Here is a 26,898-nt window from a genome sequence, read left to right as displayed (position 1 = left end):
ACAACACTCTCACTCCGTCACTGACACAACACGCTCACTCAGTCACTGACACAACACACTCACTCAGTCACTGACACAACAAACTCACTCAGTCACAGACACAACACTCTCACTCAATCACAGACACAACACACTCACTCAGTCACTGACACAACACACTCACTCAGTCACTGACACAACACATTCACTCAGTCACTGACACAGCACTCTCACTCAGTCACTGACACAACACATTCACTCAGTCACAGACACAACACACTCACTCAGTCACAGACACAACACACTCACTCAGTCACTGACACAACACTCTCACTCAGTCACTGACACAACACACTCACTCAGTCACTGACACAACACATTCACTCAGTCACTGACACAGCACTCTCACTCAGTCACTGACACAACACATTCACTCAGTCACAGACACAACACACTCACTCAGTCACAGACACAACACACTCACTCAGTCACTGACACAACACACTCACTCAGTCACTGACACAACACATTCACTCAGTCACTGACACAGCACTCTCACTCAGTCACTGACACAACACATTCACTCAGTCACAGACACAACACACTCACTCAGTCACAGACACAACACTCTCACTCAGTCACTGACACAACACATTCACTCAGTCACAGACACAACACACTCACTCAGTCACAGACACAACACATTCACTCAGTCACTGACACAGCACTCTCACTCAGTCACTGACACAACACATTCACTCAGTCACAGACACTACACACTCACTCAGTCACAGACACAACACATTCACTCAGTCACTGACACAGCACTCTCACTCAGTCACTGACACAACACATTCACTCAGTCACAGACACAACACATTCACTCAGTCACAGACACAACACACTCACTCAGTCACAGACACAACACACTCACTCAGTCACTGACACAACACACTCACTCAGTCACTGACACAACACATTCACTCAGTCACAGACACAACACACTCACTCAGTCACAGACACAACACACTCACTCAGTCACTGACACAACACACTCACTCAGTCACTGACACAACACACTCACTCAGTCACTGACACAACACATTCACTCAGTCACTGACACAGCACTCTCACTCAGTCACTGACACAACACATTCACTCAGTCACAGACACAACACACTCACTCAGTCACAGACACAACACACTCACTCAGTCACTGACACAACACACTCACTCAGTCACTGACACAACACACTCACTCAGTCACAGACACAAAACACTCACTCAGTCACTGACAACACACTTACTCCGTCACTGACACAACACGCTCACTCAGTCACAGACACAACACACTCACTCAGTCACTGACACAACACACTCACTCAGTCACTGACACAACACACTCACTCAGTCACAGACACAAAACACTCACTCAGTCACTGACAACACACTCACTCAGTCACTGACACAACACGCTCACTCAGTCACTGCCACAACACACTCACTCAGTCACAGACACAACACATTCACTCAGTCACAGACACAACACTCTCACTCAGTCACTGACACAACACATTCACTCAGTCACTGACACAACACGCTCACTCAGTCACTGACACAGCACTCTCACTCAGTCACAGACACAACACTCTCACTCAGTCACTGACACAACACACTCACTCAGTCACTGACACAACACGCTCACTCAGTCACTGACACAGCACACTCACTCAGTCACAGACACAACACATTCACTCAGTCACAGACACAACACTCTCACTCAGTCACTGACACAACACATTCACTCAGTCACAGACACAACACACTCACTCAGTCACAGACACAACACCCTCACTCAATCACTGACACAACAAACTCACTCAGTCACTGACACAACACACTCACTCAGTCACTGACACAGCACACTCACTCAGTCACAGACACAACACCCTCACTCAGTCACTGACACAACACACTCACTCAGTCACTGACACAACACACTCACTCAGTCACTGACACAGCACACTCACTCAGTCACAGACACAACACATTCACTCAGTCACAGACACAACACTCTCACTCAGTCACTGACACAACACATTCACTCAGTCACAGACACAACACACTCACTCAGTCACAGACACAACACCCTCACTCAATCACTGACACAACACTCTCACTCAGTCACTGACACAACACATTCACTCAGTCACAGACACAACACATTCACTCAGTCACAGACACAACACTCTCACTCAGTCACTGACACAACACATTCACTCAGTCACAGACACAACACACTCACTCAGTCACTGACACAACACACTCACTCAGTCACAGACACAACACATTCACTCAGTCACAGACACAACACTCTCACTCGATCACAGACACAACACACTCACTCAGTCACTGACACAACACACTCACTCAGTCACAGACACAACACTCTCACTCAGTCACAGACACAACACATTCACTCAGTCACAGACACAACACTCTCACTCAGTCACTGACACAACAAACTCACTCAGTCACAGACACAACACACTCACTCAGTCACTGACACAACACACTCACTCAGTCACTGACACAACACACTCACTCAGTCACAGACACAAAACACTCACTCAGTCACTGACAACACACTTACTCCGTCACTGACACAACACGCTCACTCAGTCACTGACACAACACATTCACTCAGTCACTGACACAACACACTCACACAGTCACTGACCCAACACACTCACTCAGTCACTGACACAACACTCTCACTCAGTCACAGACACAACAAACTCACTCAGTCACAGACACAACACGCTCACTCAGTCACTGACCCAGCACACTCACTCAGTCACAGACCCAACACACTCACTCAGTCACAGACCCAGCACACTCACTCAGTCACTGACCCAGCACACTCACTCAGTCACTGACACAACACGCTCACTCAGTCACTGACCCAGCACACTCACTCAGTCACAGACCCAACACACTCACTCAGTCACAGACCCAGCACACTCACTCAGTCACTGACACAACACACTCACTCAGTCACTGACACAACACACTCACTCAGTCACTGACACAACACTCTCACTCAGTCACTGACACAACACTCTCACTCCGTCACTGACACAACACGCTCACTCAGTCACTGACACAACACACTCACTCAGTCACTGACACAACAAACTCACTCAGTCACAGACACAACACTCTCACTCAATCACAGACACAACACACTCACTCAGTCACTGACACAACACACTCACTCAGTCACTGACACAACACATTCACTCAGTCACTGACACAACACACTCACTCAGTCACAGACACAACACGCTCACTCAGTCACTGACACAACACACTCACTCAGTCACTGACACAACACTCTCACTCAGTCACAGACACAACACACTCACTCAGTCACTGACACAACACACTCACTCAGTCACTGACACAACACTCTCACTCAGTCACAGACACAACACACTCACTCAGTCACAGACCCAACACACTCACTCAGTCACTGACACAACACTCTCACTCAGTCACTGACACAACACTCTCACTCAGTCACAGACACAACACACTCACTCAGTCACAGACCCAACACACTCACTCAGTCACTGACAACACACTCACTCAGTCACTGACACAACACACTCACTCAGTCACTGACACAACACAGTCACTCAGTCACAGACCCAGCACTCTCACTCAGTCACTGACCCAACACACTCACTCAGTCACTGACACAACACACTTACTCAGTCACAGACCCAACATACTCAGTCACTGACACAACACACTCACTCAGTCACTGACAACACACTCACTCAGTCACTGACACAACACACTCACTCAGTCACTGACACAACACACTCACTCAGTCACAGACCCAGCACACTCACTCAGTCACTGACACAACACTCTCACTCAGTCACTGACACAACACGCTCATTCAGTCACTGACACAATACGCTCACTCAGTCACTGACACAACACTCTCACTCAGTCACAGACCCAACACACTCACTCAGTCACAGACCCAACACACTCACTCAGTCACTGACACAACACACTCACTCAGTCACTGACACAACACACTCACTCAGTCACTGACACAACACTCTCACTCAGTCACTGACACAACACTCTCACTCCGTCACTGACACAACATGCTCACTCAGTCACTGACACAACACACTCACTCAGTCACTGACACAACAAACTCACTCAGTCACAGACACAACACTCTCACTCAGTCACTGACACAACATGCTCACTCAGTCACTGACACAACACACTCACTCAATCACAGACACAACACACTCACTCAGTCACTGACACAACACACTCACTCAGTCACTGACACAACACATTCACTCAGTCACTGACACAGCACTCTCACTCAGTCACAGACACAACACACTCACTCAGTCACTGACACAACACTCTCACTCAGTCACTGACACAACACACTCACTCAGTCACTGACACAACACACTCACTCAGTCACTGACACAACACACTCACTCAGTCACTGACACAACACACTCACTCAGTCACTGACACAACACATTCACTCAGTCACTGACACAACACTCTCACTCAGTCACAGACACAACAAACTCACTCAGTCACAGACACAACACGCTCACTCAGTCACTGACCCAGCACACTCACTCAGTCACTGACACAACACTCTCACTCAGTCACTGACACAACACACTCACTCAGTCACAGACACAACACGCTCACTCAGTCACTGACACAATACGCTCACTCAGTCACTGACACAACACTCTCACTCAGTCACTGACACAACACACTCACTCAGTCACAGACCCAACACACTCACTCAGTCACAGACACAACACACTCACTCAGTCACAGACCCAACACACTCACTCAGTCACTGACCCAGCACACTCACTCAGTCACAGACACAACACACTCACTCAGTCACTGACCCAGCACACTCACTCAGTCACAGACACAACACACTCACTCAGTCACTGACACAACACTCTCACTCAGTCACTGACACAACACTCTCACTCAGTCACTGACACAACACTCTCACTCAGTCACTGACACAACACTCTCACTCAGTCACAGACACAACACACTCACTCAGTCACAGACCCAACACACTCACTCAGTCACTGACACAACACACTCACTCAGTCACTGACACAACACTCTCACTCAGTCACTGACACAACACGCTCATTCAGTCACTGACACAACACTCTCACTCCGTCACTGACACAACACGCTCACTCAGTCACTGACACAACACACTCACTCAGTCACTGACACAACAAACTCACTCAGTCACAGACACAACACTCTCACTCAATCACAGACACAACACACTCACTCAGTCACTGACACAACACACTCACTCAGTCACTGACACAACAAACTCACTCAGTCACAGACACAACACTCTCACTCAATCACAGACACAACATACTCACTCAGTCACTGACACAACACGCTCACTCAGTCACTGACACAACACACTCACTCAGTCACTGACACAACAAACTCACTCAGTCACAGACACAACACACTCACTCAGTCACTGACAACACACTCACTCAATCACAGACACAACACACTCACTCAGTCACAGACACAACACTCTCACTCAATCACAGACACAACACTCTCACTCAATCACAGACACAACACACTCACTCAGTCACTGACACAACACACTCACTCAGTCACTGACACAACACACTCACTCAGTCACTGACAACACACTCACTCAGTCACTGACACAACACACTCACTCAGTCACTGACACAACATACTCACTCAGTCACAGACCCAGCACACTCACTCAGTCACTGACACAACACTCTCACTCAGTCACTGACACAACACGCTCATTCAGTCACTGACACAATACGCTCACTCAGTCACTGACACAACACTCTCACTCAGTCACAGACCCAACACACTCACTCAGTCACAGACCCAACACACTCACTCAGTCACTGACACAACACACTCACTCAGTCACTGACACAACACACTCACTCAGTCACTGACACAACACTCTCACTCAGTCACTGACACAACACTCTCACTCCGTCACTGACACAACACGCTCACTCAGTCACTGACACAACACACTCACTCAGTCACTGACACAACAAACTCACTCAGTCACAGACACAACACTCTCACTCAATCACAGACACAACACACTCACTCAGTCACTGACACAACACACTCACTCAGTCACTGACACAACACATTCACTCAGTCACTGACACAGCACTCTCACTCAGTCACAGACACAACACACTCACTCAGTCACTGACACAACACACTCACTCAGTCACTGACACAACACACTCACTCAGTCACTGACACAACACACTCACTCAGTCACAGACACAATACACTCACTCAGTCACAGACCCAACACACTCACTCAGTCACAGACCCAGCACACTCACACAGTCACAGACCCAACACACTCACTCAGTCACTGACACAACACACTCACTCAGTCACTGACAACACACTTACTCCGTCACTGACACAACACGCTCACTCAGTCACTGACACAACACATTCACTCAGTCACTGACACAACACTCTCACTCAGTCACAGACACAACAAACTCACTCAGTCACAGACACAACACACTCACTCAGTCACAGACACAACACACTCACTCAGTCACAGACACAACACACTCACTCAGTCACAGACACAACACACTCACTCAGTCACAGACACAACACACTCACTCAGTCACAGACACAACACACTCACTCAGTCACTGACACAACACACTCACTCAGTCACAGACACAACACGCTCACTCAGTCACTGACCCAGCACACTCACTCAGTCACTGACACAACACTCTCACTCAGTCACTGACACAACACGCTCATTCAGTCACTGACACAATACGCTCACTCAGTCACTGACACAACACTCTCACTCAGTCACAGACACAACAAACTCACTCAGTCACTGACACAACAAACTCACTCAGTCACAGACCCAACACACTCACTCAGTCACAGACCCAACACACTCACTCAGTCACTGACACAACACACTCACTCAGTCACTGACACAACACACTCACTCAGTCACTGACACAACACACTCACTCAGTCACTGACACAACACACTCACTCAGTCACTGACACAACACACTCACTCAGTCACTGACACAACACACTCACTCAGTCACTGACACATAACACTCACACAGTCACAGACCCAGCACACTCACTCAGTCACAGACACAACACTCTCACTCAGTCACAGACGCAACACACTCACTCAGTCACTGACACAACACTCTCACTCAGTCACTGACACAACACACTCACTCAGTCACTGACACAACACGCTCACTCAGTCACTGACATAACACACTCACTCAGTCACAGACCCAGCACACTCACACAGTCACTGCCACAACACACTCACTCAGTCACTGACACAACACACTCACTCAGTCACAGACCCAGCACACTCACTCAGTCACTGACACAACACACTCACTCAGTCACTGACACAACCCACTCACTCAGTCACTGACACAACACACTCACTCAGTCACTGACACAACACACTCACTCAGTCACTGACACAACACACTCACTCAGTCACAGACACAACACACTCACACAGTCACTGACCCAACACACTCACTCAGTCACTGACACAACACTCTCACTCAGTCACAGACACAACAAACTCACTCAGTCACAGACACAACACGCTCACTCAGTCACTGACCCAGCACACTCACTCAGTCACAGACCCAACACACTCACTCAGTCACAGACCCAGCACACTCACTCAGTCACTGACCCAGCACACTCACTCAGTCACTGACACAACACGCTCACTCAGTCACTGACCCAGCACACTCACTCAGTCACAGACCCAACACACTCACTCAGTCACAGACCCAGCACACTCACTCAGTCACTGACACAACACACTCACTCAGTCACTGACACAACACACTCACTCAGTCACTGACACAACACTCTCACTCAGTCACTGACACAACACTCTCACTCCGTCACTGACACAACACGCTCACTCAGTCACTGACACAACACACTCACTCAGTCACTGACACAACAAACTCACTCAGTCACAGACACAACACTCTCACTCAATCACAGACACAACACACTCACTCAGTCACTGACACAACACACTCACTCAGTCACTGACACAACACACTCACTCAGTCACAGACACAACACGCTCACTCAGTCACTGACACAACACACTCACTCAGTCACTGACACAACACTCTCACTCAGTCACAGACACAACACACTCACTCAGTCACTGACACAACACACTCACTCAGTCACTGACACAACACTCTCACTCAGTCACAGACACAACACACTCACTCAGTCACAGACCCAACACACTCACTCAGTCACTGACACAACACTCTCACTCAGTCACTGACACAACACTCTCACTCAGTCACAGACACAACACACTCACTCAGTCACAGACCCAACACACTCACTCAGTCACTGACAACACACTCACTCAGTCACTGACACAACACACTCACTCAGTCACTGACACAACACAGTCACTCAGTCACAGACCCAGCACTCTCACTCAGTCACTGACCCAACACACTCACTCAGTCACTGACACAACACACTTACTCAGTCACAGACCCAACATACTCAGTCACTGACACAACACACTCACTCAGTCACTGACAACACACTCACTCAGTCACTGACACAACACACTCACTCAGTCACTGACACAACACACTCACTCAGTCACAGACCCAGCACACTCACTCAGTCACTGACACAACACTCTCACTCAGTCACTGACACAACACGCTCATTCAGTCACTGACACAATACGCTCACTCAGTCACTGACACAACACTCTCACTCAGTCACAGACCCAACACACTCACTCAGTCACAGACCCAACACACTCACTCAGTCACTGACACAACACACTCACTCAGTCACTGACACAACACACTCACTCAGTCACTGACACAACACTCTCACTCAGTCACTGACACAACACTCTCACTCCGTCACTGACACAACATGCTCACTCAGTCACTGACACAACACACTCACTCAGTCACTGACACAACAAACTCACTCAGTCACAGACACAACACTCTCACTCAGTCACTGACACAACATGCTCACTCAGTCACTGACACAACACACTCACTCAATCACAGACACAACACACTCACTCAGTCACTGACACAACACACTCACTCAGTCACTGACACAACACATTCACTCAGTCACTGACACAGCACTCTCACTCAGTCACAGACACAACACACTCACTCAGTCACTGACACAACACTCTCACTCAGTCACTGACACAACACACTCACTCAGTCACTGACACAACACACTCACTCAGTCACTGACACAACACACTCACTCAGTCACTGACACAACACACTCACTCAGTCACTGACACAACACACTCACTCAGTCACTGACACAACACATTCACTCAGTCACTGACACAACACTCTCACTCAGTCACAGACACAACAAACTCACTCAGTCACAGACACAACACGCTCACTCAGTCACTGACCCAGCACACTCACTCAGTCACTGACACAACACTCTCACTCAGTCACTGACACAACACACTCACTCAGTCACAGACACAACACGCTCACTCAGTCACTGACACAATACGCTCACTCAGTCACTGACACAACACTCTCACTCAGTCACTGACACAACACACTCACTCAGTCACAGACCCAACACACTCACTCAGTCACAGACACAACACACTCACTCAGTCACAGACCCAACACACTCACTCAGTCACTGACCCAGCACACTCACTCAGTCACAGACACAACACACTCACTCAGTCACTGACTCAGCACACTCACTCAGTCACAGACACAACACACTCACTCAGTCACTGACACAACACTCTCACTCAGTCACTGACACAACACTCTCACTCAGTCACTGACACAACACTCTCACTCAGTCACTGACACAACACTCTCACTCAGTCACAGACACAACACACTCACTCAGTCACAGACCCAACACACTCACTCAGTCACTGACACAACACACTCACTCAGTCACTGACACAACACTCTCACTCAGTCACTGACACAACACGCTCATTCAGTCACTGACACAACACTCTCACTCCGTCACTGACACAACACGCTCACTCAGTCACTGACACAACACACTCACTCAGTCACTGACACAACAAACTCACTCAGTCACAGACACAACACTCTCACTCAATCACAGACACAACACACTCACTCAGTCACTGACACAACACACTCACTCAGTCACTGACACAACAAACTCACTCAGTCACAGACACAACACTCTCACTCAATCACAGACACAACATACTCACTCAGTCACTGACACAACACGCTCACTCAGTCACTGACACAACACACTCACTCAGTCACTGACACAACAAACTCACTCAGTCACAGACACAACACACTCACTCAGTCACTGACAACACACTCACTCAATCACAGACACAACACACTCACTCAGTCACAGACACAACACTCTCACTCAATCACAGACACAACACTCTCACTCAATCACAGACACAACACACTCACTCAGTCACTGACACAACACACTCACTCAGTCACTGACACAACACACTCACTCAGTCACTGACAACACACTCACTCAGTCACTGACACAACACACTCACTCAGTCACTGACACAACATACTCACTCAGTCACAGACCCAGCACACTCACTCAGTCACTGACACAACACTCTCACTCAGTCACTGACACAACACGCTCATTCAGTCACTGACACAATACGCTCACTCAGTCACTGACACAACACTCTCACTCAGTCACAGACCCAACACACTCACTCAGTCACAGACCCAACACACTCACTCAGTCACTGACACAACACACTCACTCAGTCACTGACACAACACACTCACTCAGTCACTGACACAACACTCTCACTCAGTCACTGACACAACACTCTCACTCCGTCACTGACACAACACGCTCACTCAGTCACTGACACAACACACTCACTCAGTCACTGACACAACAAACTCACTCAGTCACAGACACAACACTCTCACTCAATCACAGACACAACACACTCACTCAGTCACTGACACAACACACTCACTCAGTCACTGACACAACACATTCACTCAGTCACTGACACAGCACTCTCACTCAGTCACAGACACAACACACTCACTCAGTCACTGACACAACACACTCACTCAGTCACTGACACAACACACTCACTCAGTCACTGACACAACACACTCACTCAGTCACAGACACAATACACTCACTCAGTCACAGACCCAACACACTCACTCAGTCACAGACCCAGCACACTCACACAGTCACAGACCCAACACACTCACTCAGTCACTGACACAACACACTCACTCAGTCACTGACAACACACTTACTCCGTCACTGACACAACACGCTCACTCAGTCACTGACACAACACATTCACTCAGTCACTGACACAACACTCTCACTCAGTCACAGACACAACAAACTCACTCAGTCACAGACACAACACACTCACTCAGTCACAGACACAACACACTCACTCAGTCACAGACACAACACACTCACTCAGTCACAGACACAACACACTCACTCAGTCACAGACACAACACACTCACTCAGTCACAGACACAACACACTCACTCAGTCACTGACACAACACACTCACTCAGTCACAGACACAACACGCTCACTCAGTCACTGACCCAGCACACTCACTCAGTCACTGACACAACACTCTCACTCAGTCACTGACACAACACGCTCATTCAGTCACTGACACAATACGCTCACTCAGTCACTGACACAACACTCTCACTCAGTCACAGACACAACAAACTCACTCAGTCACTGACACAACAAACTCACTCAGTCACAGACCCAACACACTCACTCAGTCACAGACCCAACACACTCACTCAGTCACTGACACAACACACTCACTCAGTCACTGACACAACACACTCACTCAGTCACTGACACAACACACTCACTCAGTCACTGACACAACACACTCACTCAGTCACTGACACAACACACTCACTCAGTCACTGACACAACACACTCACTCAGTCACTGACACATAACACTCACACAGTCACAGACCCAGCACACTCACTCAGTCACAGACACAACACTCTCACTCAGTCACAGACGCAACACACTCACTCAGTCACTGACACAACACTCTCACTCAGTCACTGACACAACACACTCACTCAGTCACTGACACAACACGCTCACTCAGTCACTGACATAACACACTCACTCAGTCACAGACCCAGCACACTCACACAGTCACTGCCACAACACACTCACTCAGTCACTGACACAACACACTCACTCAGTCACAGACCCAGCACACTCACTCAGTCACTGACACAACACACTCACTCAGTCACTGACACAACCCACTCACTCAGTCACTGACACAACACACTCACTCAGTCACTGACACAACACACTCACTCAGTCACTGACACAACACACTCACTCAGTCACAGACACAACACACTCACTCAGTCACAGACCAAACACACTCACTCAGTCACAGACCCAGCACACTCACACAGTCACTGCCACAACACGCTCACTCAGTCACTGACACAACACTCTCACTCAGTCACAGACGCAACACACTCACTCAGTCACTGACACAACACTCTCACTCAGTCACTGACACAACACACTCACTCAGTCACTGACACAACACACTCAGTCACTGACATAACACACTCACTCAGTCACAGACCCAGCACACTCACACAGTCACTGCCACAACACACTCACTCAGTCACTGACACAACACACTCACTCAGTCACAGACCCAGCACACTCACTCAGTCACTGACACAACACTCTCACTCAGTCACTGACACAACACACTCACTCAGTCACTGACACAACACACTCAGTCACTGACATAACACACTCACTCAGTCACAGACCCAGCACACTCACACAGTCACTGCCACAACACACTCACTCAGTCACTGACACAACACACTCACTCAGTCACAGACCCAGCACACTCACTCAGTCACTGACACAACACACTCACTCAGTCACTGACACAACCCACTCACTCAGTCACTGACACAACACACTCACTCAGTCACTGACACAACACACTCACTCAGTCACTGACACAACACACTCACTCAGTCACAGACACAACACACTCACTCAGTCACAGACCAAACACACTCACTCAGTCACAGACCCAGCACACTCACACAGTCACTGCCACAACACGCTCACTCAGTCACTGACACAACACTCTCACTCAGTCACTGACACAACACACTCACTCAGTCACTGACACAACACACTTAAACATTCACGGACACAACACACTGAAACATTCACAGACACAACACACTGGCACAGTCACAGACACAACATACTGACACCATCACAAACATTAGAACCACATCGCACTGATAGTCACTGACATAACACACTGACACAGTCAGAGAGTGAACACACTGACTCAGTTACAGAGCGAACACACTGACACAGTCGCAAACAGAACACACTGACACAGTCAGAGAGTGAACACACTGACTCAGTTACAGAGCGAACACACTGACACAGTCGCAAACAGAACACACTGACACAGTCAGAGAGCGAACACACTGACTCAGTTACAGAGCGAACACACTGACACAGTCTCAAACAGAACACACTGACACAGTCAGAGAGTGAACACACTGACTCAGTTACAGAGCGAACGCACTGACACAGTCGCAAACAGAACACACTGACACAGTCAGAGAGCGAACACACTGACTCAGTTACAGAGCGAACACACTGACACAGTCAGAGAGTGAACACACTGACTCAGTTACAGAGCGAACACACTGACACAGTCGCAAACAGAACACACTGACACAGTCAGAGAGCGAACACACTGACTCAGTTACAGAGCGAACACACTGACACAGTCGCAAACAGAACACACTGACACAGTCAGAGAGTGAACACACTGACTCAGTTACAGAGCGAACGCACTGACACAGTCGCAAACAGAACACACTGACACAGTCAGAGAGCGAACACACTGACTCAGTTACAGAGCGAACACACTGACACAGTCAGAGAGTGAACACACTGACTCAGTTACAGAGCGAACACACTGACACAGTCGCAAACAGAACACACTGACACAGTCAGAGAGCGAACACACTGACTCAGTTACAGAGCGAACACACTGACACAGTCAGAGAGTGAACACACTGACTCAGTTACAGAGCGAACACACTGACACAGTCGCAAACAGAACACACTGACACAGTCAGAGAGTGAACACACTGACTCAGTTACAGAGCGAACACACTGACACAGTCGCAAACAGAACACACTGACACAGTCACAAACAGATCACACTGACACAGGCATTACACAGTGATGCAGTCACAGCCTTAACGCACTGACATAGGTGGATTGGCCATGCTAAATTGGCTAGTGTCTGAAGAATTGCATGGGCTTAAGTAGGGCGCTCTTTCAAAGAGCCGGTGCAGACTCGATGGGCCGAATGGCCTCCTTCTGCACTGTAAATTCTATGACACAACCTACCTGGCACAATGGTGTGTTTCGTAAAGGCCACTTCTCCAGCACCATCCTTCAAACATCTAGAAAGATATAACCATACCAATCAATTTACCTATGCGTTTCGTCTTAATAAATGAACACAGAATTTGTTTACCAAATCCGTTATGCATGATTGATCCGTTATATCATTATAAAAACTCAACATTCCTGCAGTTTTGCAATCCTCATTCCTTGTCATTAATGTTTCAGCCGCACTCGTCCGTTCAGTCCTGGGCCCCCTACACTCCTCCATTGAAGCTTAATGGATGCTTCAGGACACCTCTCTTTCAATTGGGCTCCTTACAGCCTCCCAGACTCAACATCGAGTCCAACAATTTAAAATCAGAAAAGTTACCCACTTTTGTTTTGGATAGCAGCTGTTAGTATTGATTCTGCTATTCTCTGTCTCCACCTCCCTGAGGACCATCCATTGTTTCTTGTCTTGTTCCACCATCTCTTTGACAATTAATCCATTCTGCCTTTCAACCTATCACAGGCCTTCCTTTGTTATCATAGATAATCATAGAAGCCCTACAGGGCAGAAGGAGGCCATTCGGCCCATCGAGTCTGCACCAACCTGCTGAAAGACCACCCTACTTCGGCCCACCCCGCCATCATATCCCCGTAACTCCGCACATTGAACATGGCCAATCCACCTAACCTCCGCATCTTTGGACTGTGGGAGGAAACTGGAGCACCGGGAGGAAATCCACGCAGACATGGGGAGAACTCAGCCGAGGCTGGAATTAAACCCGTATGCCTGGCGCTGTGAGGCAGCAGTGTCATCTTACAGTCTTCTCCTCCTGTCTTTCCCTGCCCCGTACATGCTGAAACCATGTTACATCTAATAATAATATAATAATCGCTTATTGTCACAAGTAGACTTCAATGAGGTTACTGTGAAAAGCCCCTAGTCGCCACATTCCGGCACCTGTTCAGGGAGGCTGGTACGGGAATTGAAACTGCGCTGCTGATGTTGTTCTGCATTACAGGTCAGCTGTTTAGCCCACTGTGCTAAACCAGCCCCTAACTTTTCTCTAACTTGCTCTCTAACGTTTCGCAGTTCTGATGAAAAGTCCCCGACCAGAAATGATAACTGTGTTTCCCGCTCCACAGATTCTTCCTGACCTGCAGAGTATTTGCAGCATTCTTTGTTTTTATTTCAGACTTCTAGCATCTATGATATTTTGCTCTTCTGATATATTTTGCTCAACATATCTTCAAAACCGAACAATTAATAAGGAAGAGATTTCAGCTAAGCTAGTCCAATGACCAGGAGAATGGAACTTGCTGTACAGAAAGGTCTGATGAATCCTGTCCTGCACAATGAGGAATACCTACTGAAATGCACCGGAATAATCATAGTAGGGTTCAACATGTGATCGCTTGCAATGATTCCCATCTGTTCCATTACACAGTTCACACAATCCAGGGAAAGCTGGAAGGGCACCTGGGACACAACTGGAGGAGAAGAAGTTTTCCACAACTGGAAAGCAAAATGGTAGCAAACATGCAAATGAGATATTGGACTCCGTGCATAGCTGAGCAAAAATGCAAACAGTAATCACATGAACAAAAGGAAAAGTAATTTTACAAAGTGAACAAAAGGCCCTAATTACACTACATTTCTGGTATCGGAACACCAATCCCTCCAAACTTCCATTGCCACTGTGGCAACTCCACCCTAATCCCTCCCACTGCCCCGATAGACCAGCCCACGTCCTGCCCTTCAGAACCAGCAGCCTGACCTGATCCCAGCAGAGCTCCTTCGGTCATTCCCTCCCTCTCCCTCCCACTACTCGGAGTCCCAACCTGATCCTACTGCCTTCCCACCCCCGAGGTCTGACATCTGTGAGAAAAATGTAGGTGAGACACACAAAGATAATGAGAGAAACTATTTTCTGGACTTAAACTATTTCCTTCGGACTGACTTATCAATAATCCGTATTAAAAGATTCAAGAAGCTAAACCTTAGGATAGATCCATTTGCAAAAGCTTTTATGAAATACTGAACTAGTTCCACATCCACAATTCTATTAGCTTTATAACTGCTCTACCAAATAACTGCAATTTGCAAATGTCAGACGTACCATTGCTTCCAGGATTTTGTCACATCTTCTTTTGCTAATTTTATTCATTGTGGCACACCTTCGTGTTTGTTGGAATTAAATTAAATCTGTCTCGCAAGCAATTGCACGACTGACCTGAATCCCTCCACAAAGGGAATTAAATGCATCCTTTATTTTGATTGACCTCAAATCTGAGAAAGCTTTTGACAAAAGAAAAAAGGCGACATTTACCTTTTTCAACCGGGGTCAATCTATCCCAAGTAGTCAGGTTGTATTTCAGGATAGTTGCCACCGGGATGATCCAGCCAGCAGATTTACCTAGGCCAGTGTGACAGGACCTTTTCCCTTTCAGATCTTTGAAGCCAAAGTTGCTCCCCTGCTTTACCACAGCGACAGCGTAGTAGCAGGAGCCCTCTGTAATATAGAACACACTGTCAGTCAGACCAGAAACATTTCTGACACCTTTACCATTACATCTTCCTAAATGCAATGCTGGTGGTGGAATGAGATGCTTGTGGAAACTGGAAACAAAAGCTCTGGAAACGAATTTGAAGCGATAACCATGTTCGGAATGTCTTTTGTAAGGTACATTGAGGATAAATTATTGAGATCGTTGTTGAGAGGAGTCTGTCATAGGTTAATGGGATTACTGCCAGAAGGAATATTGCTCAGGAAATTGAGATGCTGAGAGTATGTGAGAGACAGAGAAGTCAATCACAGACATCTAGAAGCTAAGTGGTTTCGATCACCTGAAGCGGTTGCGGTGGAGTTTTGATTTGATTTATTGTCACATGTACCGAAGTACAGTGGAAAGTATTTTTCTGTGGCCGAGGGAACGTACACAGTGCGTACTTAGTAGACAAAAAGAATAATCAACAGAGAACATTGACAAATGGTACATCGACAAACAGTGATTGGTTACAGTGCGGAACGAGGGGCCAAACAAAACAAATACTTGAGCAAGAGCAGCATCGGGTGTCATGAATAGTGAACAGATCAGTCCGAGGGGGAGTCGTTGAGGAGTCTTGTAGTTGTGGAAAATCTTCCGGTACAGCTGGGGTTTTTTTGCAACCTTACCTGCCAAATAGTATAATGAGTGACTCAGGTGTCCTCATTTTATGCAAGAAATCGAGGACAAGTGCACACCCATTCCTCAAAGAGAGAGCTTCAAAGAAATAGGCTGTCAAAATCGAAATCCTACTCCCTTCAAGCGACTATTGAAGCCATTAAAATGGCCACCAGCGGTAATCCATCAGCTAGCTTCAAACTGAGAAAGTCTATGTTGGAGCAGTATATACTGATCATTGTTCTAAGGACAAGAGCTCGTGTGAGAGTTTTCAACAAAGGGGGTAGTTCGTGGGAAGGGCAGGATGTACCCCACTTTGCAATCTGAAGACTGCTGGAACATTCTAGGTTGTCGATTTCACATTTCCGCATGTCGCAACTGCTATCAACGAAACGCCACAAATTGGAATCTTTCTTAATCACAAACAAAACATTTGTCTCACAATACCTTGTGCAACCAGGCAGTGACAATGTGGTGGGTTCTGCTTATGAAATTTATAAGACAGATCCAGATGGCAGGTTCACCATATTGCTACCGAGCAACTTCAGATTTCAGTCATTGAAGTTAAAGAATCCCTAGAGTGCAGAACGAGGCCATTCGGCCCACCAAGTCTGCACTGACCCTCTGAAAGAGCAGCCCACCCGGGCCCACTACCCCACCCTCTCCCCATAACCCCATCCAACCGGCACCCCCCCCCCTGGACACTAAGGGGCAAATCCACCTAACCTGCACATCTTTAGACTGTGAGAGGAAACCGGCGCACCCGGAGGAAACCCACGTGACACAGATAGAAAGTGCAAACTCCACACAAGGCTGAAATTGAACCCGGGTCTGTGAGGCAGCAGTGCTAACCACCGGGCCACCTTGCTGCGGTTATATCAGCCCTGTTTTGCATAAAGTACAAGTACCGCGCTGCTGTTTCATTTTTAAGAACAGTTTTGCTGTCAGCATTTCACGAGCGATTAATTACCTGTGGTATTCTCAGCGGCAATCGGTTTCAGCCGTGGTTCGGGCAAGTGTCCTCCTTTGAGTATAGCTGCAGCATTCGCAGTTGTAGCATCTGCCACTCCGCTCTGAGAGTGAGAAATATGTACATTATTAATAGAAAGCAGGTCCCTTCTTTTCAGTCAACGCAGTGACTGGACACATCACCTGTTTTTCCCTCTCAGTATTTTCTCTCCTCTCTTCAAACCCTGAGTTAGGAATGTTGAAGTATTAGGAGCAGGAAGAAGCCGTTCAGCATGTCAGGCCTGAGCCACTATTCTATTAGATCACTGGTTCTTGAACCTTTCCATCAGTAGGTCATTGGGAAGTCAAAAGACCACCTACTGGCCCCCTGCTCAGCAGGCTTTTGTTTACCACCACACAAAATCTCATCAGAACTAATGGGAAGAATGGCATTGCTTTGGATGCGACACTAAAGGAGTGATGCCTGGCTCCAAGGTGGAGAGTTCCAGTCTCATGTTGGGCTCCATCTTCATCCCCACCAAGTATTGAAAACCTGCACTTGTATGTTGTAACTGTAACAGGAATCTTGCTTATAAAGCGACACTTGTTGCTCACGCTTATGACAACTTGTCCTGTGCACACGGGAACTGTTCCGGCTATGTGACATCATGCGATTGGTGGGAATAAGGTTCTGGCCTGTTCTCCCGTTTGGACTTTTTCGTGAGGGCCACAAAGAATCCAGAACGAGTTTGCAGAGTCAAACAGAAAGTAATTTTATTTTCAAGATTATATACACAGGGCCAGTCTTTCACTACTGGTTCCCTCTCTAGCCAGCACCACACTGGTCAGCTCTATTTATACAGTTGCACTACTTCATTGGGGAGCTCATATTATCCAAGTAGAATGGGGTAACAAATTGTCCCCAGCCAATAGGATCCAGGCAGGTTATAACAGCCTAGATGTTGGCGTTGCACGTCAGTGACTTGCATTTTGGACCAGCCCACGGATCACTTGGACGATCCTTGTGGACCACACTTTGAGAGCCACTCTATTATATCATGACAGAACAGTATCTCAACTCCAAGAACAACCATTGTTTCATACCTTTGCCTAACAAAAAGCCATCTCTGTCTTGAATACAGGTGACCCAACATTCAGGAGCTTTCAGAGGAGAGAATTTTATAGTACGCTCGGAGTGAAAACGTGCCTTCTGAAAAAGTTCCTGAATTGCCTAGATTTACATTTAAATTGTGTACTGTTGCTCCAATGACACATACACTCCAATTTGCCATGTTAGTACGGGTATTTCAACAATGACTTCTTTTTAAAATGACCATTTTTTAAATACAAGCACTTTGTGGGAAATTCTAACCCCAAAAATGGGTGGATTGAGAATAGGTAGGACATTGGGAACCTCCTTTCCAGCAGCTGGATTTACTATTTAAATATTATAGTGAAGTTGTGTGCCTCATAGTTAACCAGCTTTAACCCTGGCCGGCTGGATTTCCCAAACCCCGGACAAGCCAACAGCTAAAGGGAGGCAAGGGCCGCTTCTGGGACAAGATAAGTGTCTTGACAGCACTGCTTGCTGGGTCAGGTACTGACCTGGCACAAGGAGTAATTGGAATACTGCGTACAGTTCTGGTCACCAAAAAGATGATGGAGGCAATGGAATAGGTACAGGAAAAATTCTCAGGGACGATACCAGAACTGTGAGCTTTTATCTATCAAGAAAGGATTGAAAAGCAGGGTCTCTATTCGCTTGTGAAGAGAAGGCTCAGAGCTGACCTGATAGAGATATTCAAAATTCTGAAAGCTTCTGCTAGAATGGATACAGAGACAGTTTTCCCACTTGTGGAGAGGGGCAGAACTAGAGATTGTCAGTATAAAATAGTCACCAAGAAATGAAATAGGGAATTCAAAAAAGAATTTAATGTGACGAGTCTAATTCAGTTTCTGATCAATGGTAACCCCCAGATATTGATTGTGGGGGATTCAGCGATGGTAATGCCATTGAATGTCGAGGGGTGGTGGCTAGATTTTCTCTTGTAGGAAATATTCATTGCCTGGCACTTGGTGTGGCATGAATGTAACTTGCCACTTGTCAGCCCAAGCCGGGATATTGTCCAGGTCTTGCTGCATTTTGACATGGACTGCTTCATTATGTGAGGAGTCAAGAATCTGAGGAGGTGCTGAACATTGTGCAGTCATCCGCAAACATCCCCACATCTTACCTTATGATGGAAGGGCGGTCATTGATGATGCAGCTGAAGATGGTTGGGCCTAGGAGAGTGCCATGAGGAACTCCTGCAGTGATGTCCTGGAGCTGAGGTGATTGACCTCCAACTACCCCAACCATCTTCCTTTCTGTTAGGTATGACTCCAACCAGAGGACAGTTTTCTCCCTGATTCCCATTTACTCCAGTTTAGCTAGGGCTCCTTGATGCCATATTCGGTCAAATGCTGCCTTGATATCAAGGGCAGTCACTCTCACCTCACCTCAACGAGAGCTTTGGTCACTCAAGGATTCAAGGGGATCTGGGGAGCAGGTAGGAAAGTGAAGTTGAAGCCTAAGCTGAGAGCTGTGATCATGTTGAATGCCAGAGCAGATTTGATGGGCCGCAGAGCCTAATGCCGCTCTTATTTCTTATGTCCTTATACTCTTGCGGTATGGACTGTTTAGGCCGAGTGATCTATTTCTGGGCGATATACACTATGCAATTCTAAATAATCTCTGATCGTAGAGGCAGACAGTGAAACACAGCAACTATTCACTCCCTCCTCCTACTGACAAACAATGAGAGGAATCACAGGGTTAAGGAATTAAAGTTAAGCCATACATTGCCATGAAAGTGAGTGCATTGAATACACAGGCACCCTCTGCTGCCTGGGCAAAGTCAAATTCTGGTTGCGTGATCTTGCAAAGTAACAGTTCATCTGGGATGGGCAGAGTAAATTGTGGAAAAGTGCCGTGAAATTCATGGATGTGGATTTAGGGACAGCATTCATTTCCTGTGGAGGGGAGGCGTCAACAGGGCAGAGCACACAGCTTTCATCAGATCACAGCCTGATCTTGAGAGCAAAGCACCACACAAGATGTTGACGTGGACATGTGGCTTTGTCATATCAACGCCATGACCGATGTGTTATCAGTGGGAGCGCGGTTCCTTTAAGGGGGCAGGCTCATGGGCCCAGGTGTCAAGGTCAGAGCCAGTCGCGCAGGAGAGCGCGAATCCCGGGCAATATCGCAGTAGCGCCGGGCCTGGGTGCTGGGGGGTGCCAGGCAGAGTGAACCCTGGAGCAGGGGAGCGAGCACCTGTATATAGTTGCTCACTGTCTGTATGGTACCCTTTGTCTTCCTTAATAAACCCTTTTGATTGACACCATAGGCCTCCAGCGTGCATATCTCAAGCCACCACATTGACGATGAGGTACAAAAAAATTCTGCAGCGGAATGCTGTGTAATCAAGGGGGGAAGGAAAGACACCCCAAAGAGGGAGATGTCCAGAAAACTCAAGAAAACCCGGGAGTCAGCAATTCGGCGAAAAAAGTGAGTCAAAATGTCGATCATGGGTTAATTGGAACCATTTGTCCAGGGAGCTGAGGATTTTGGAGTCAATACATAGAACAACTCCATTACTTTTTCACTGCAAATGAGATTACTGATAAAGATAATAGAAGGGGATCCTTCTGATACTCTCTGAGCCGCAAACCAACAACTTAATTAGGAATCTGACATCCCCTGAAGCACCCGAATCGAAGTCCTTCGACCAACTGGTCAAACGATTGAAGGTACATAGAACTTGGAACATAGAACCTAGAACATACAGTGCAGAAGGAGGCCTATAGGTCCAGCGAGTCTGCACCGACCCACTTAAGCCCTCACTTCCACCCTATCCCCGTAACCCAATAACCCCTCCTAACCTTTTTGGTCACTAAAGGCAATTTATCATGGCCAATCCACCTAACCTGCACATCTTTGGACTGTGGGAGGAAACCGGAGCACCCGGAGGAAACCCACGCAGACACGGGGAGAACGTGCAGACTCCGCACAGATAGTGACCCAGCGGGGAATCGAACCTGGGACCCTGGCGCTGTGAAGCCACAGTGCTAGCCACTTGTGCTACCATGCTGCCCTACACTTCAACCCGAGGCCCTCAATCATTCTTCAGCATTGTAAATTTAACTCAGCAGTCAGGGACCCTGAGCTGTCCATCTCGCCCTTCACTGGCAGACTTCGACATCTCGCTGAGCACTGTGAGTTTGGGACCGCGCTTAGCGACATGCTTCGCGACCGTTTGGTTTGTGATCTGCAGAATGTCCATATTCAAAAGAAGCTTTTGCTGAGACCACAGCAACACTGGAGAAGGCGATTGAGATCACACAAGCGACGGAGTGCGCAGTGAAGGGTGTCAGCAAATTCCAGACTATCGCTGAATGGGAGATAAATGTAGTTTGGGGCAGTATGGTCACAAGACGAGCGGAAGGAGCAACAGGCACAGTGGAAAACCAGGCTCGGTCCTGAGTACCAGGACCTAATTCAAAGGATAGGGGATCGGTTGGGTGTCAACCCTGAATGGAAGAGGGCTGTGATCCTTGCGGAGGGGACCATCATCAAGAGAATTGTCCTTGCAGGTAATTCTTATGTTTTAGATTCATGCACTATCAATTACTACAAGACGAGAGTAGAGAATAATCGAGGCTTCATTAAGCAGAGATGTGTGGCCTCCTGCAGCTGCTACCAGAATTGGAGCAGCTCTGGTGCACACACATTTATACTCCGCCTACTGGGCGGAGCCAGCAGGCAGGGATTTACCCCCGTACTTCTAGTACAGGAGCCTTACCGTACTACATCTACTGTACAGTTATTACATCTAATATACAGTCATGGATGACTACCACATTCACCCCCTGTTAAAAAAAGAGTCCAGCGGGGGGGGTGGAAATATTTACAGTTCAGGCAAGATTTACAAGTTCAGGCAAAATCTACAGGTTCAGTCGGTCGGGTGCCTTGATCCTCCGCTGTGATCACTTTGGTCCCGGTGGTGATGCGGGCACCGACTTGGTCGCCTGTGACTCTGGGAGCGTGTTGGCCTCGTTTTCACCCTTGAGTGGAACCAGTGGGAGGATGGGTCGTCCTGGGGCGGGGGCTGTGGTGAGGTGTGCTGGGGGAGGGTGAGTGGCGCCGGGGCAATCGGAGAGGGGGCTGTCTGGTGGTGGGCCGTGGGTGGGGATCCAGCTGGTGCCGGAGGGAGACTGTGTCCTGGCGCCCGTCGGGGTGCGCCACGTAGGCGTACTGTGGGTTCGCGTGCAGTATTTGTACTCTTTCAACCAACGGGTCCGACTTGTGGGTCCTCACGTGTTTGCAGAGGAGGACAAGTCCAGGAACTGCCAGCCATGTTGGGAGAGAAACCCCGGAGGTAGACTTCCATAGAGGGGTGGATAAAGCTTTCCGTGCTCCCGGAGTCAAGAAGGCAGGAAGTCTTGTGTCCATCGATTTTCACCGCAGTCGTCGCGGTTGTGAGGCCGGGACTGGTCGAGGGTGATGGAGGCGAGCTGCGGCTGGTGCTGGTAGGCCCTGGGCTGGTCGGCGGTGGTGGCAGGCGATGAATGGCCAGATGAAGTTCTCGACGAGGCGCCGTCCAAAATGGCACCGAAGATGGCGGCGCACATGGTGGGCGGCATTAAAGATGGCAGCGCCATGCGCCGCACGTGGTCTGTAGGGAAGAAGATGGCGGCGCCCACGGGCCGCAGGTGGTCTGTGGGCCAAAATTGGCGGAGCCCACGGGTTGCACGTGGGGGGTGTAGGAACGCTGGGCCTAGATACAGCAGCGATCGACTGGGCCTGGCACACAGCAGCAAAATGTACCTTCTTTCCGCAGGTCTTGCAGGTTGCGTTCCGCGCCGGGCAGCGCTGCTACGGGTGTTTGGTCTGCCCGTAGAAGTAGCATTTGGGCCTCCCGGGGTTGGCTGGCTGTCGCACAGCGCAGGCTTGAGGTGGGCTGGGGGCGGTAGCTGGTGGGGCCCACGATGTCCATGAGGATGCCGTGCGGTGGGGGGAGTACGACTGTACATTACGGGAGGCTACTGTTAGCGAATCCGCGAGCTGCCTGGTTGTCGCAAGGTCAAGTGTACCCCCTTCTATTAGACGCTGGCGGATGTACTCCGACCCCATGCCCGTAACAAAAGCGTCTCTGATTAAAAGTTCCATATGCTCGACTGCTGAAACTGCTTGGCAGTCACAGTTCCTCGCCAGGATGTGCAGGGCATGCCAGAAATCATCTAAGGATTCACCGGGGAGTTGCTGTCTCATGGACAGGAGGTGTCTGGTGTAGAGTTTGTTAACCGGCTGAACGTAATGTCCTTTCAGGAGCTCCATCGCTTCAGTGTGAGCGGGTGGCATCCCGGATAAGGGGAAAAATATCAAAGCTCTACCGTGAGTAAAGGACCTGGAGCTTCTGTGCGTCCGAGGGTTGTTCAGTCGATGATCGGAGGTAGCTTTCGAAGCAGGCTAGCCAGTGGTCGAAGGCGGACGTGGCGTTGGCTGCTTGAGGGTGCAGCTGTAGGCGATCAGGCTTGATGCGTAGTCCCATCGCTGTAATATCTCTGCTTAATAAATTGATGCACTATCAATTACTACGAGACGAGAGTAGAGAATAATCGAGGCTTTTTCAGCAGAGATGCCTCCTGCAGCTGCTACCAGAATGGGAGCAGCTCTGGTGTGCACACACATTTATGCTCCACCTACTGGGTGGAGCCAGCAGGCAGGGATTTACCTCCGTACCCCTAGTACAGGATCCTTACCGTGCTACATCTACTATACAGTTACTACATCTAATATACAGTTTGTGGTGACTACCACATAGATGCAATCAGAGAGGCCACATCCAAACAGGTTGTTGGGGAAAAAAGGGCGCGGCAATGCATAAAAACGGAATGGGAGCAGTCTGCACAGCCACTTAACTAAGTTGGGGGGAGCCCTGATGAGGAGCACATCATGCACAGATTAAACCTCATTCAGGTGAAAACAACAAATCCTATCGAGATTATTTTGAATACAAATGACCAGCCTTTAAAAATGGTCGTTCATACCAGAACTTGGGTGACCGTTGTGGGTGAGCAAACCTTTAATTATATAAGGGCGGGAGCCCAGGTCCTGCAACTAAGCAGCAGCAAGGCTAAACGGTCAATGTTTATGGAGGAGATCCTTCAGATCCTGGGTACTGCGGAAACTTTAGTGGTTTACGGGAGGCACAAAGTTAGTCTGCCTTTAGTTGTTGTTGGTGAAGGGAACAGGCCAAGCCCTCTGGGAAGGGATTGGTTGAAACTGGTCAGAGATTTTTTAAATTTCCAACAGCATACTTAAAAAAAATAAAAACATTTTAATTATCCAATTATTTTTTCCAATTCAGGGCGATTTAGTGTAGCCAATCCACCCACTCGCACATTTTTGGGTTGTGGGGGCGAAACCCACGCAGGCACAGGGAGAATGTGCAAACTCCACACGGACAGTGACCCAGAGCCGGGATCGAACCTGGGACCTCAGTGCCGTGAGGCAGCTGTGCTAACCACTAGGCCACCGTGCTGCCCTCCCAACTTCAACATGACTTACACCACTATAAAGCCGACTTCCACAGTGAACTAGGCCTTATTAGAGGGGTGAAAGTAAAAATTTACGTAAACCCAGATGCTATGCCTAGGTTTGTTTCGAGCCAGACCAGTTCCCTATGCCCTGCGCCTGAAGGTGGAAGCTGAGTTAAAGTGCCTCGAGGAGCTGTCAGCACAGTGGGTAGCACTGTTGCTTCACAGCTCCAGGGTCCCAGATTCGATTCCTGGCATTCGTCACTGTCTGTATGGAGTTTGCACGTTCTTTCTGTGTCTGCGTGGGTTTCCTCCGGGTGCGCCGGTTTCCTCCGACAAGTCCCAAAAGACGTGCTGTTAGGTAATTTGGACATTCTAAATTCTCCCTCTGTGTTCCCGAACAGGCGCCGGAATATGGCGACTAGGAGATTTTCACAATAACTTCATTGCAGTGTTAATGTAAGCCGACTTGTGACAATAAAGATTATTATTATCATTTTCATCAAGCCAGTCCAATTCTCATAATCCCTG

The 26,898-nt window shown here is 48.3% G+C and overlaps 1 protein-coding gene across 1 annotated transcript in view; it reads right to left on the bottom strand.

The window, feature by feature from the left end:
• The window catches only part of LOC140390005 (serotransferrin-1-like), an 81,731-nt gene that overhangs the window by 50,968 nt on the left and 3,865 nt on the right, over positions 1-26,898 (bottom strand). The window contains exons 3-6 of the mRNA XM_072474771.1: positions 18,809-18,911; positions 17,004-17,186; positions 16,045-16,189; positions 14,689-14,744 (exon numbers count right to left, since the gene is read on the bottom strand). Of these exons, the coding sequence (XP_072330872.1) occupies positions 14,689-14,744; positions 16,045-16,189; positions 17,004-17,186; positions 18,809-18,911 (487 nt within the window). The remainder of the gene's footprint in view (positions 1-14,688; positions 14,745-16,044; positions 16,190-17,003; positions 17,187-18,808; positions 18,912-26,898) is intronic.

The sequence above is a fragment of the Scyliorhinus torazame genome, chromosome 14, assembly GCF_047496885.1.
Source record: "Scyliorhinus torazame isolate Kashiwa2021f chromosome 14, sScyTor2.1, whole genome shotgun sequence".
Lineage (NCBI taxonomy): Eukaryota > Metazoa > Chordata > Chondrichthyes > Carcharhiniformes > Scyliorhinidae > Scyliorhinus > Scyliorhinus torazame.
Note: the sequence above shows the minus strand (reverse complement) of the source record. Positions and strands in the feature narration are given on the sequence as shown.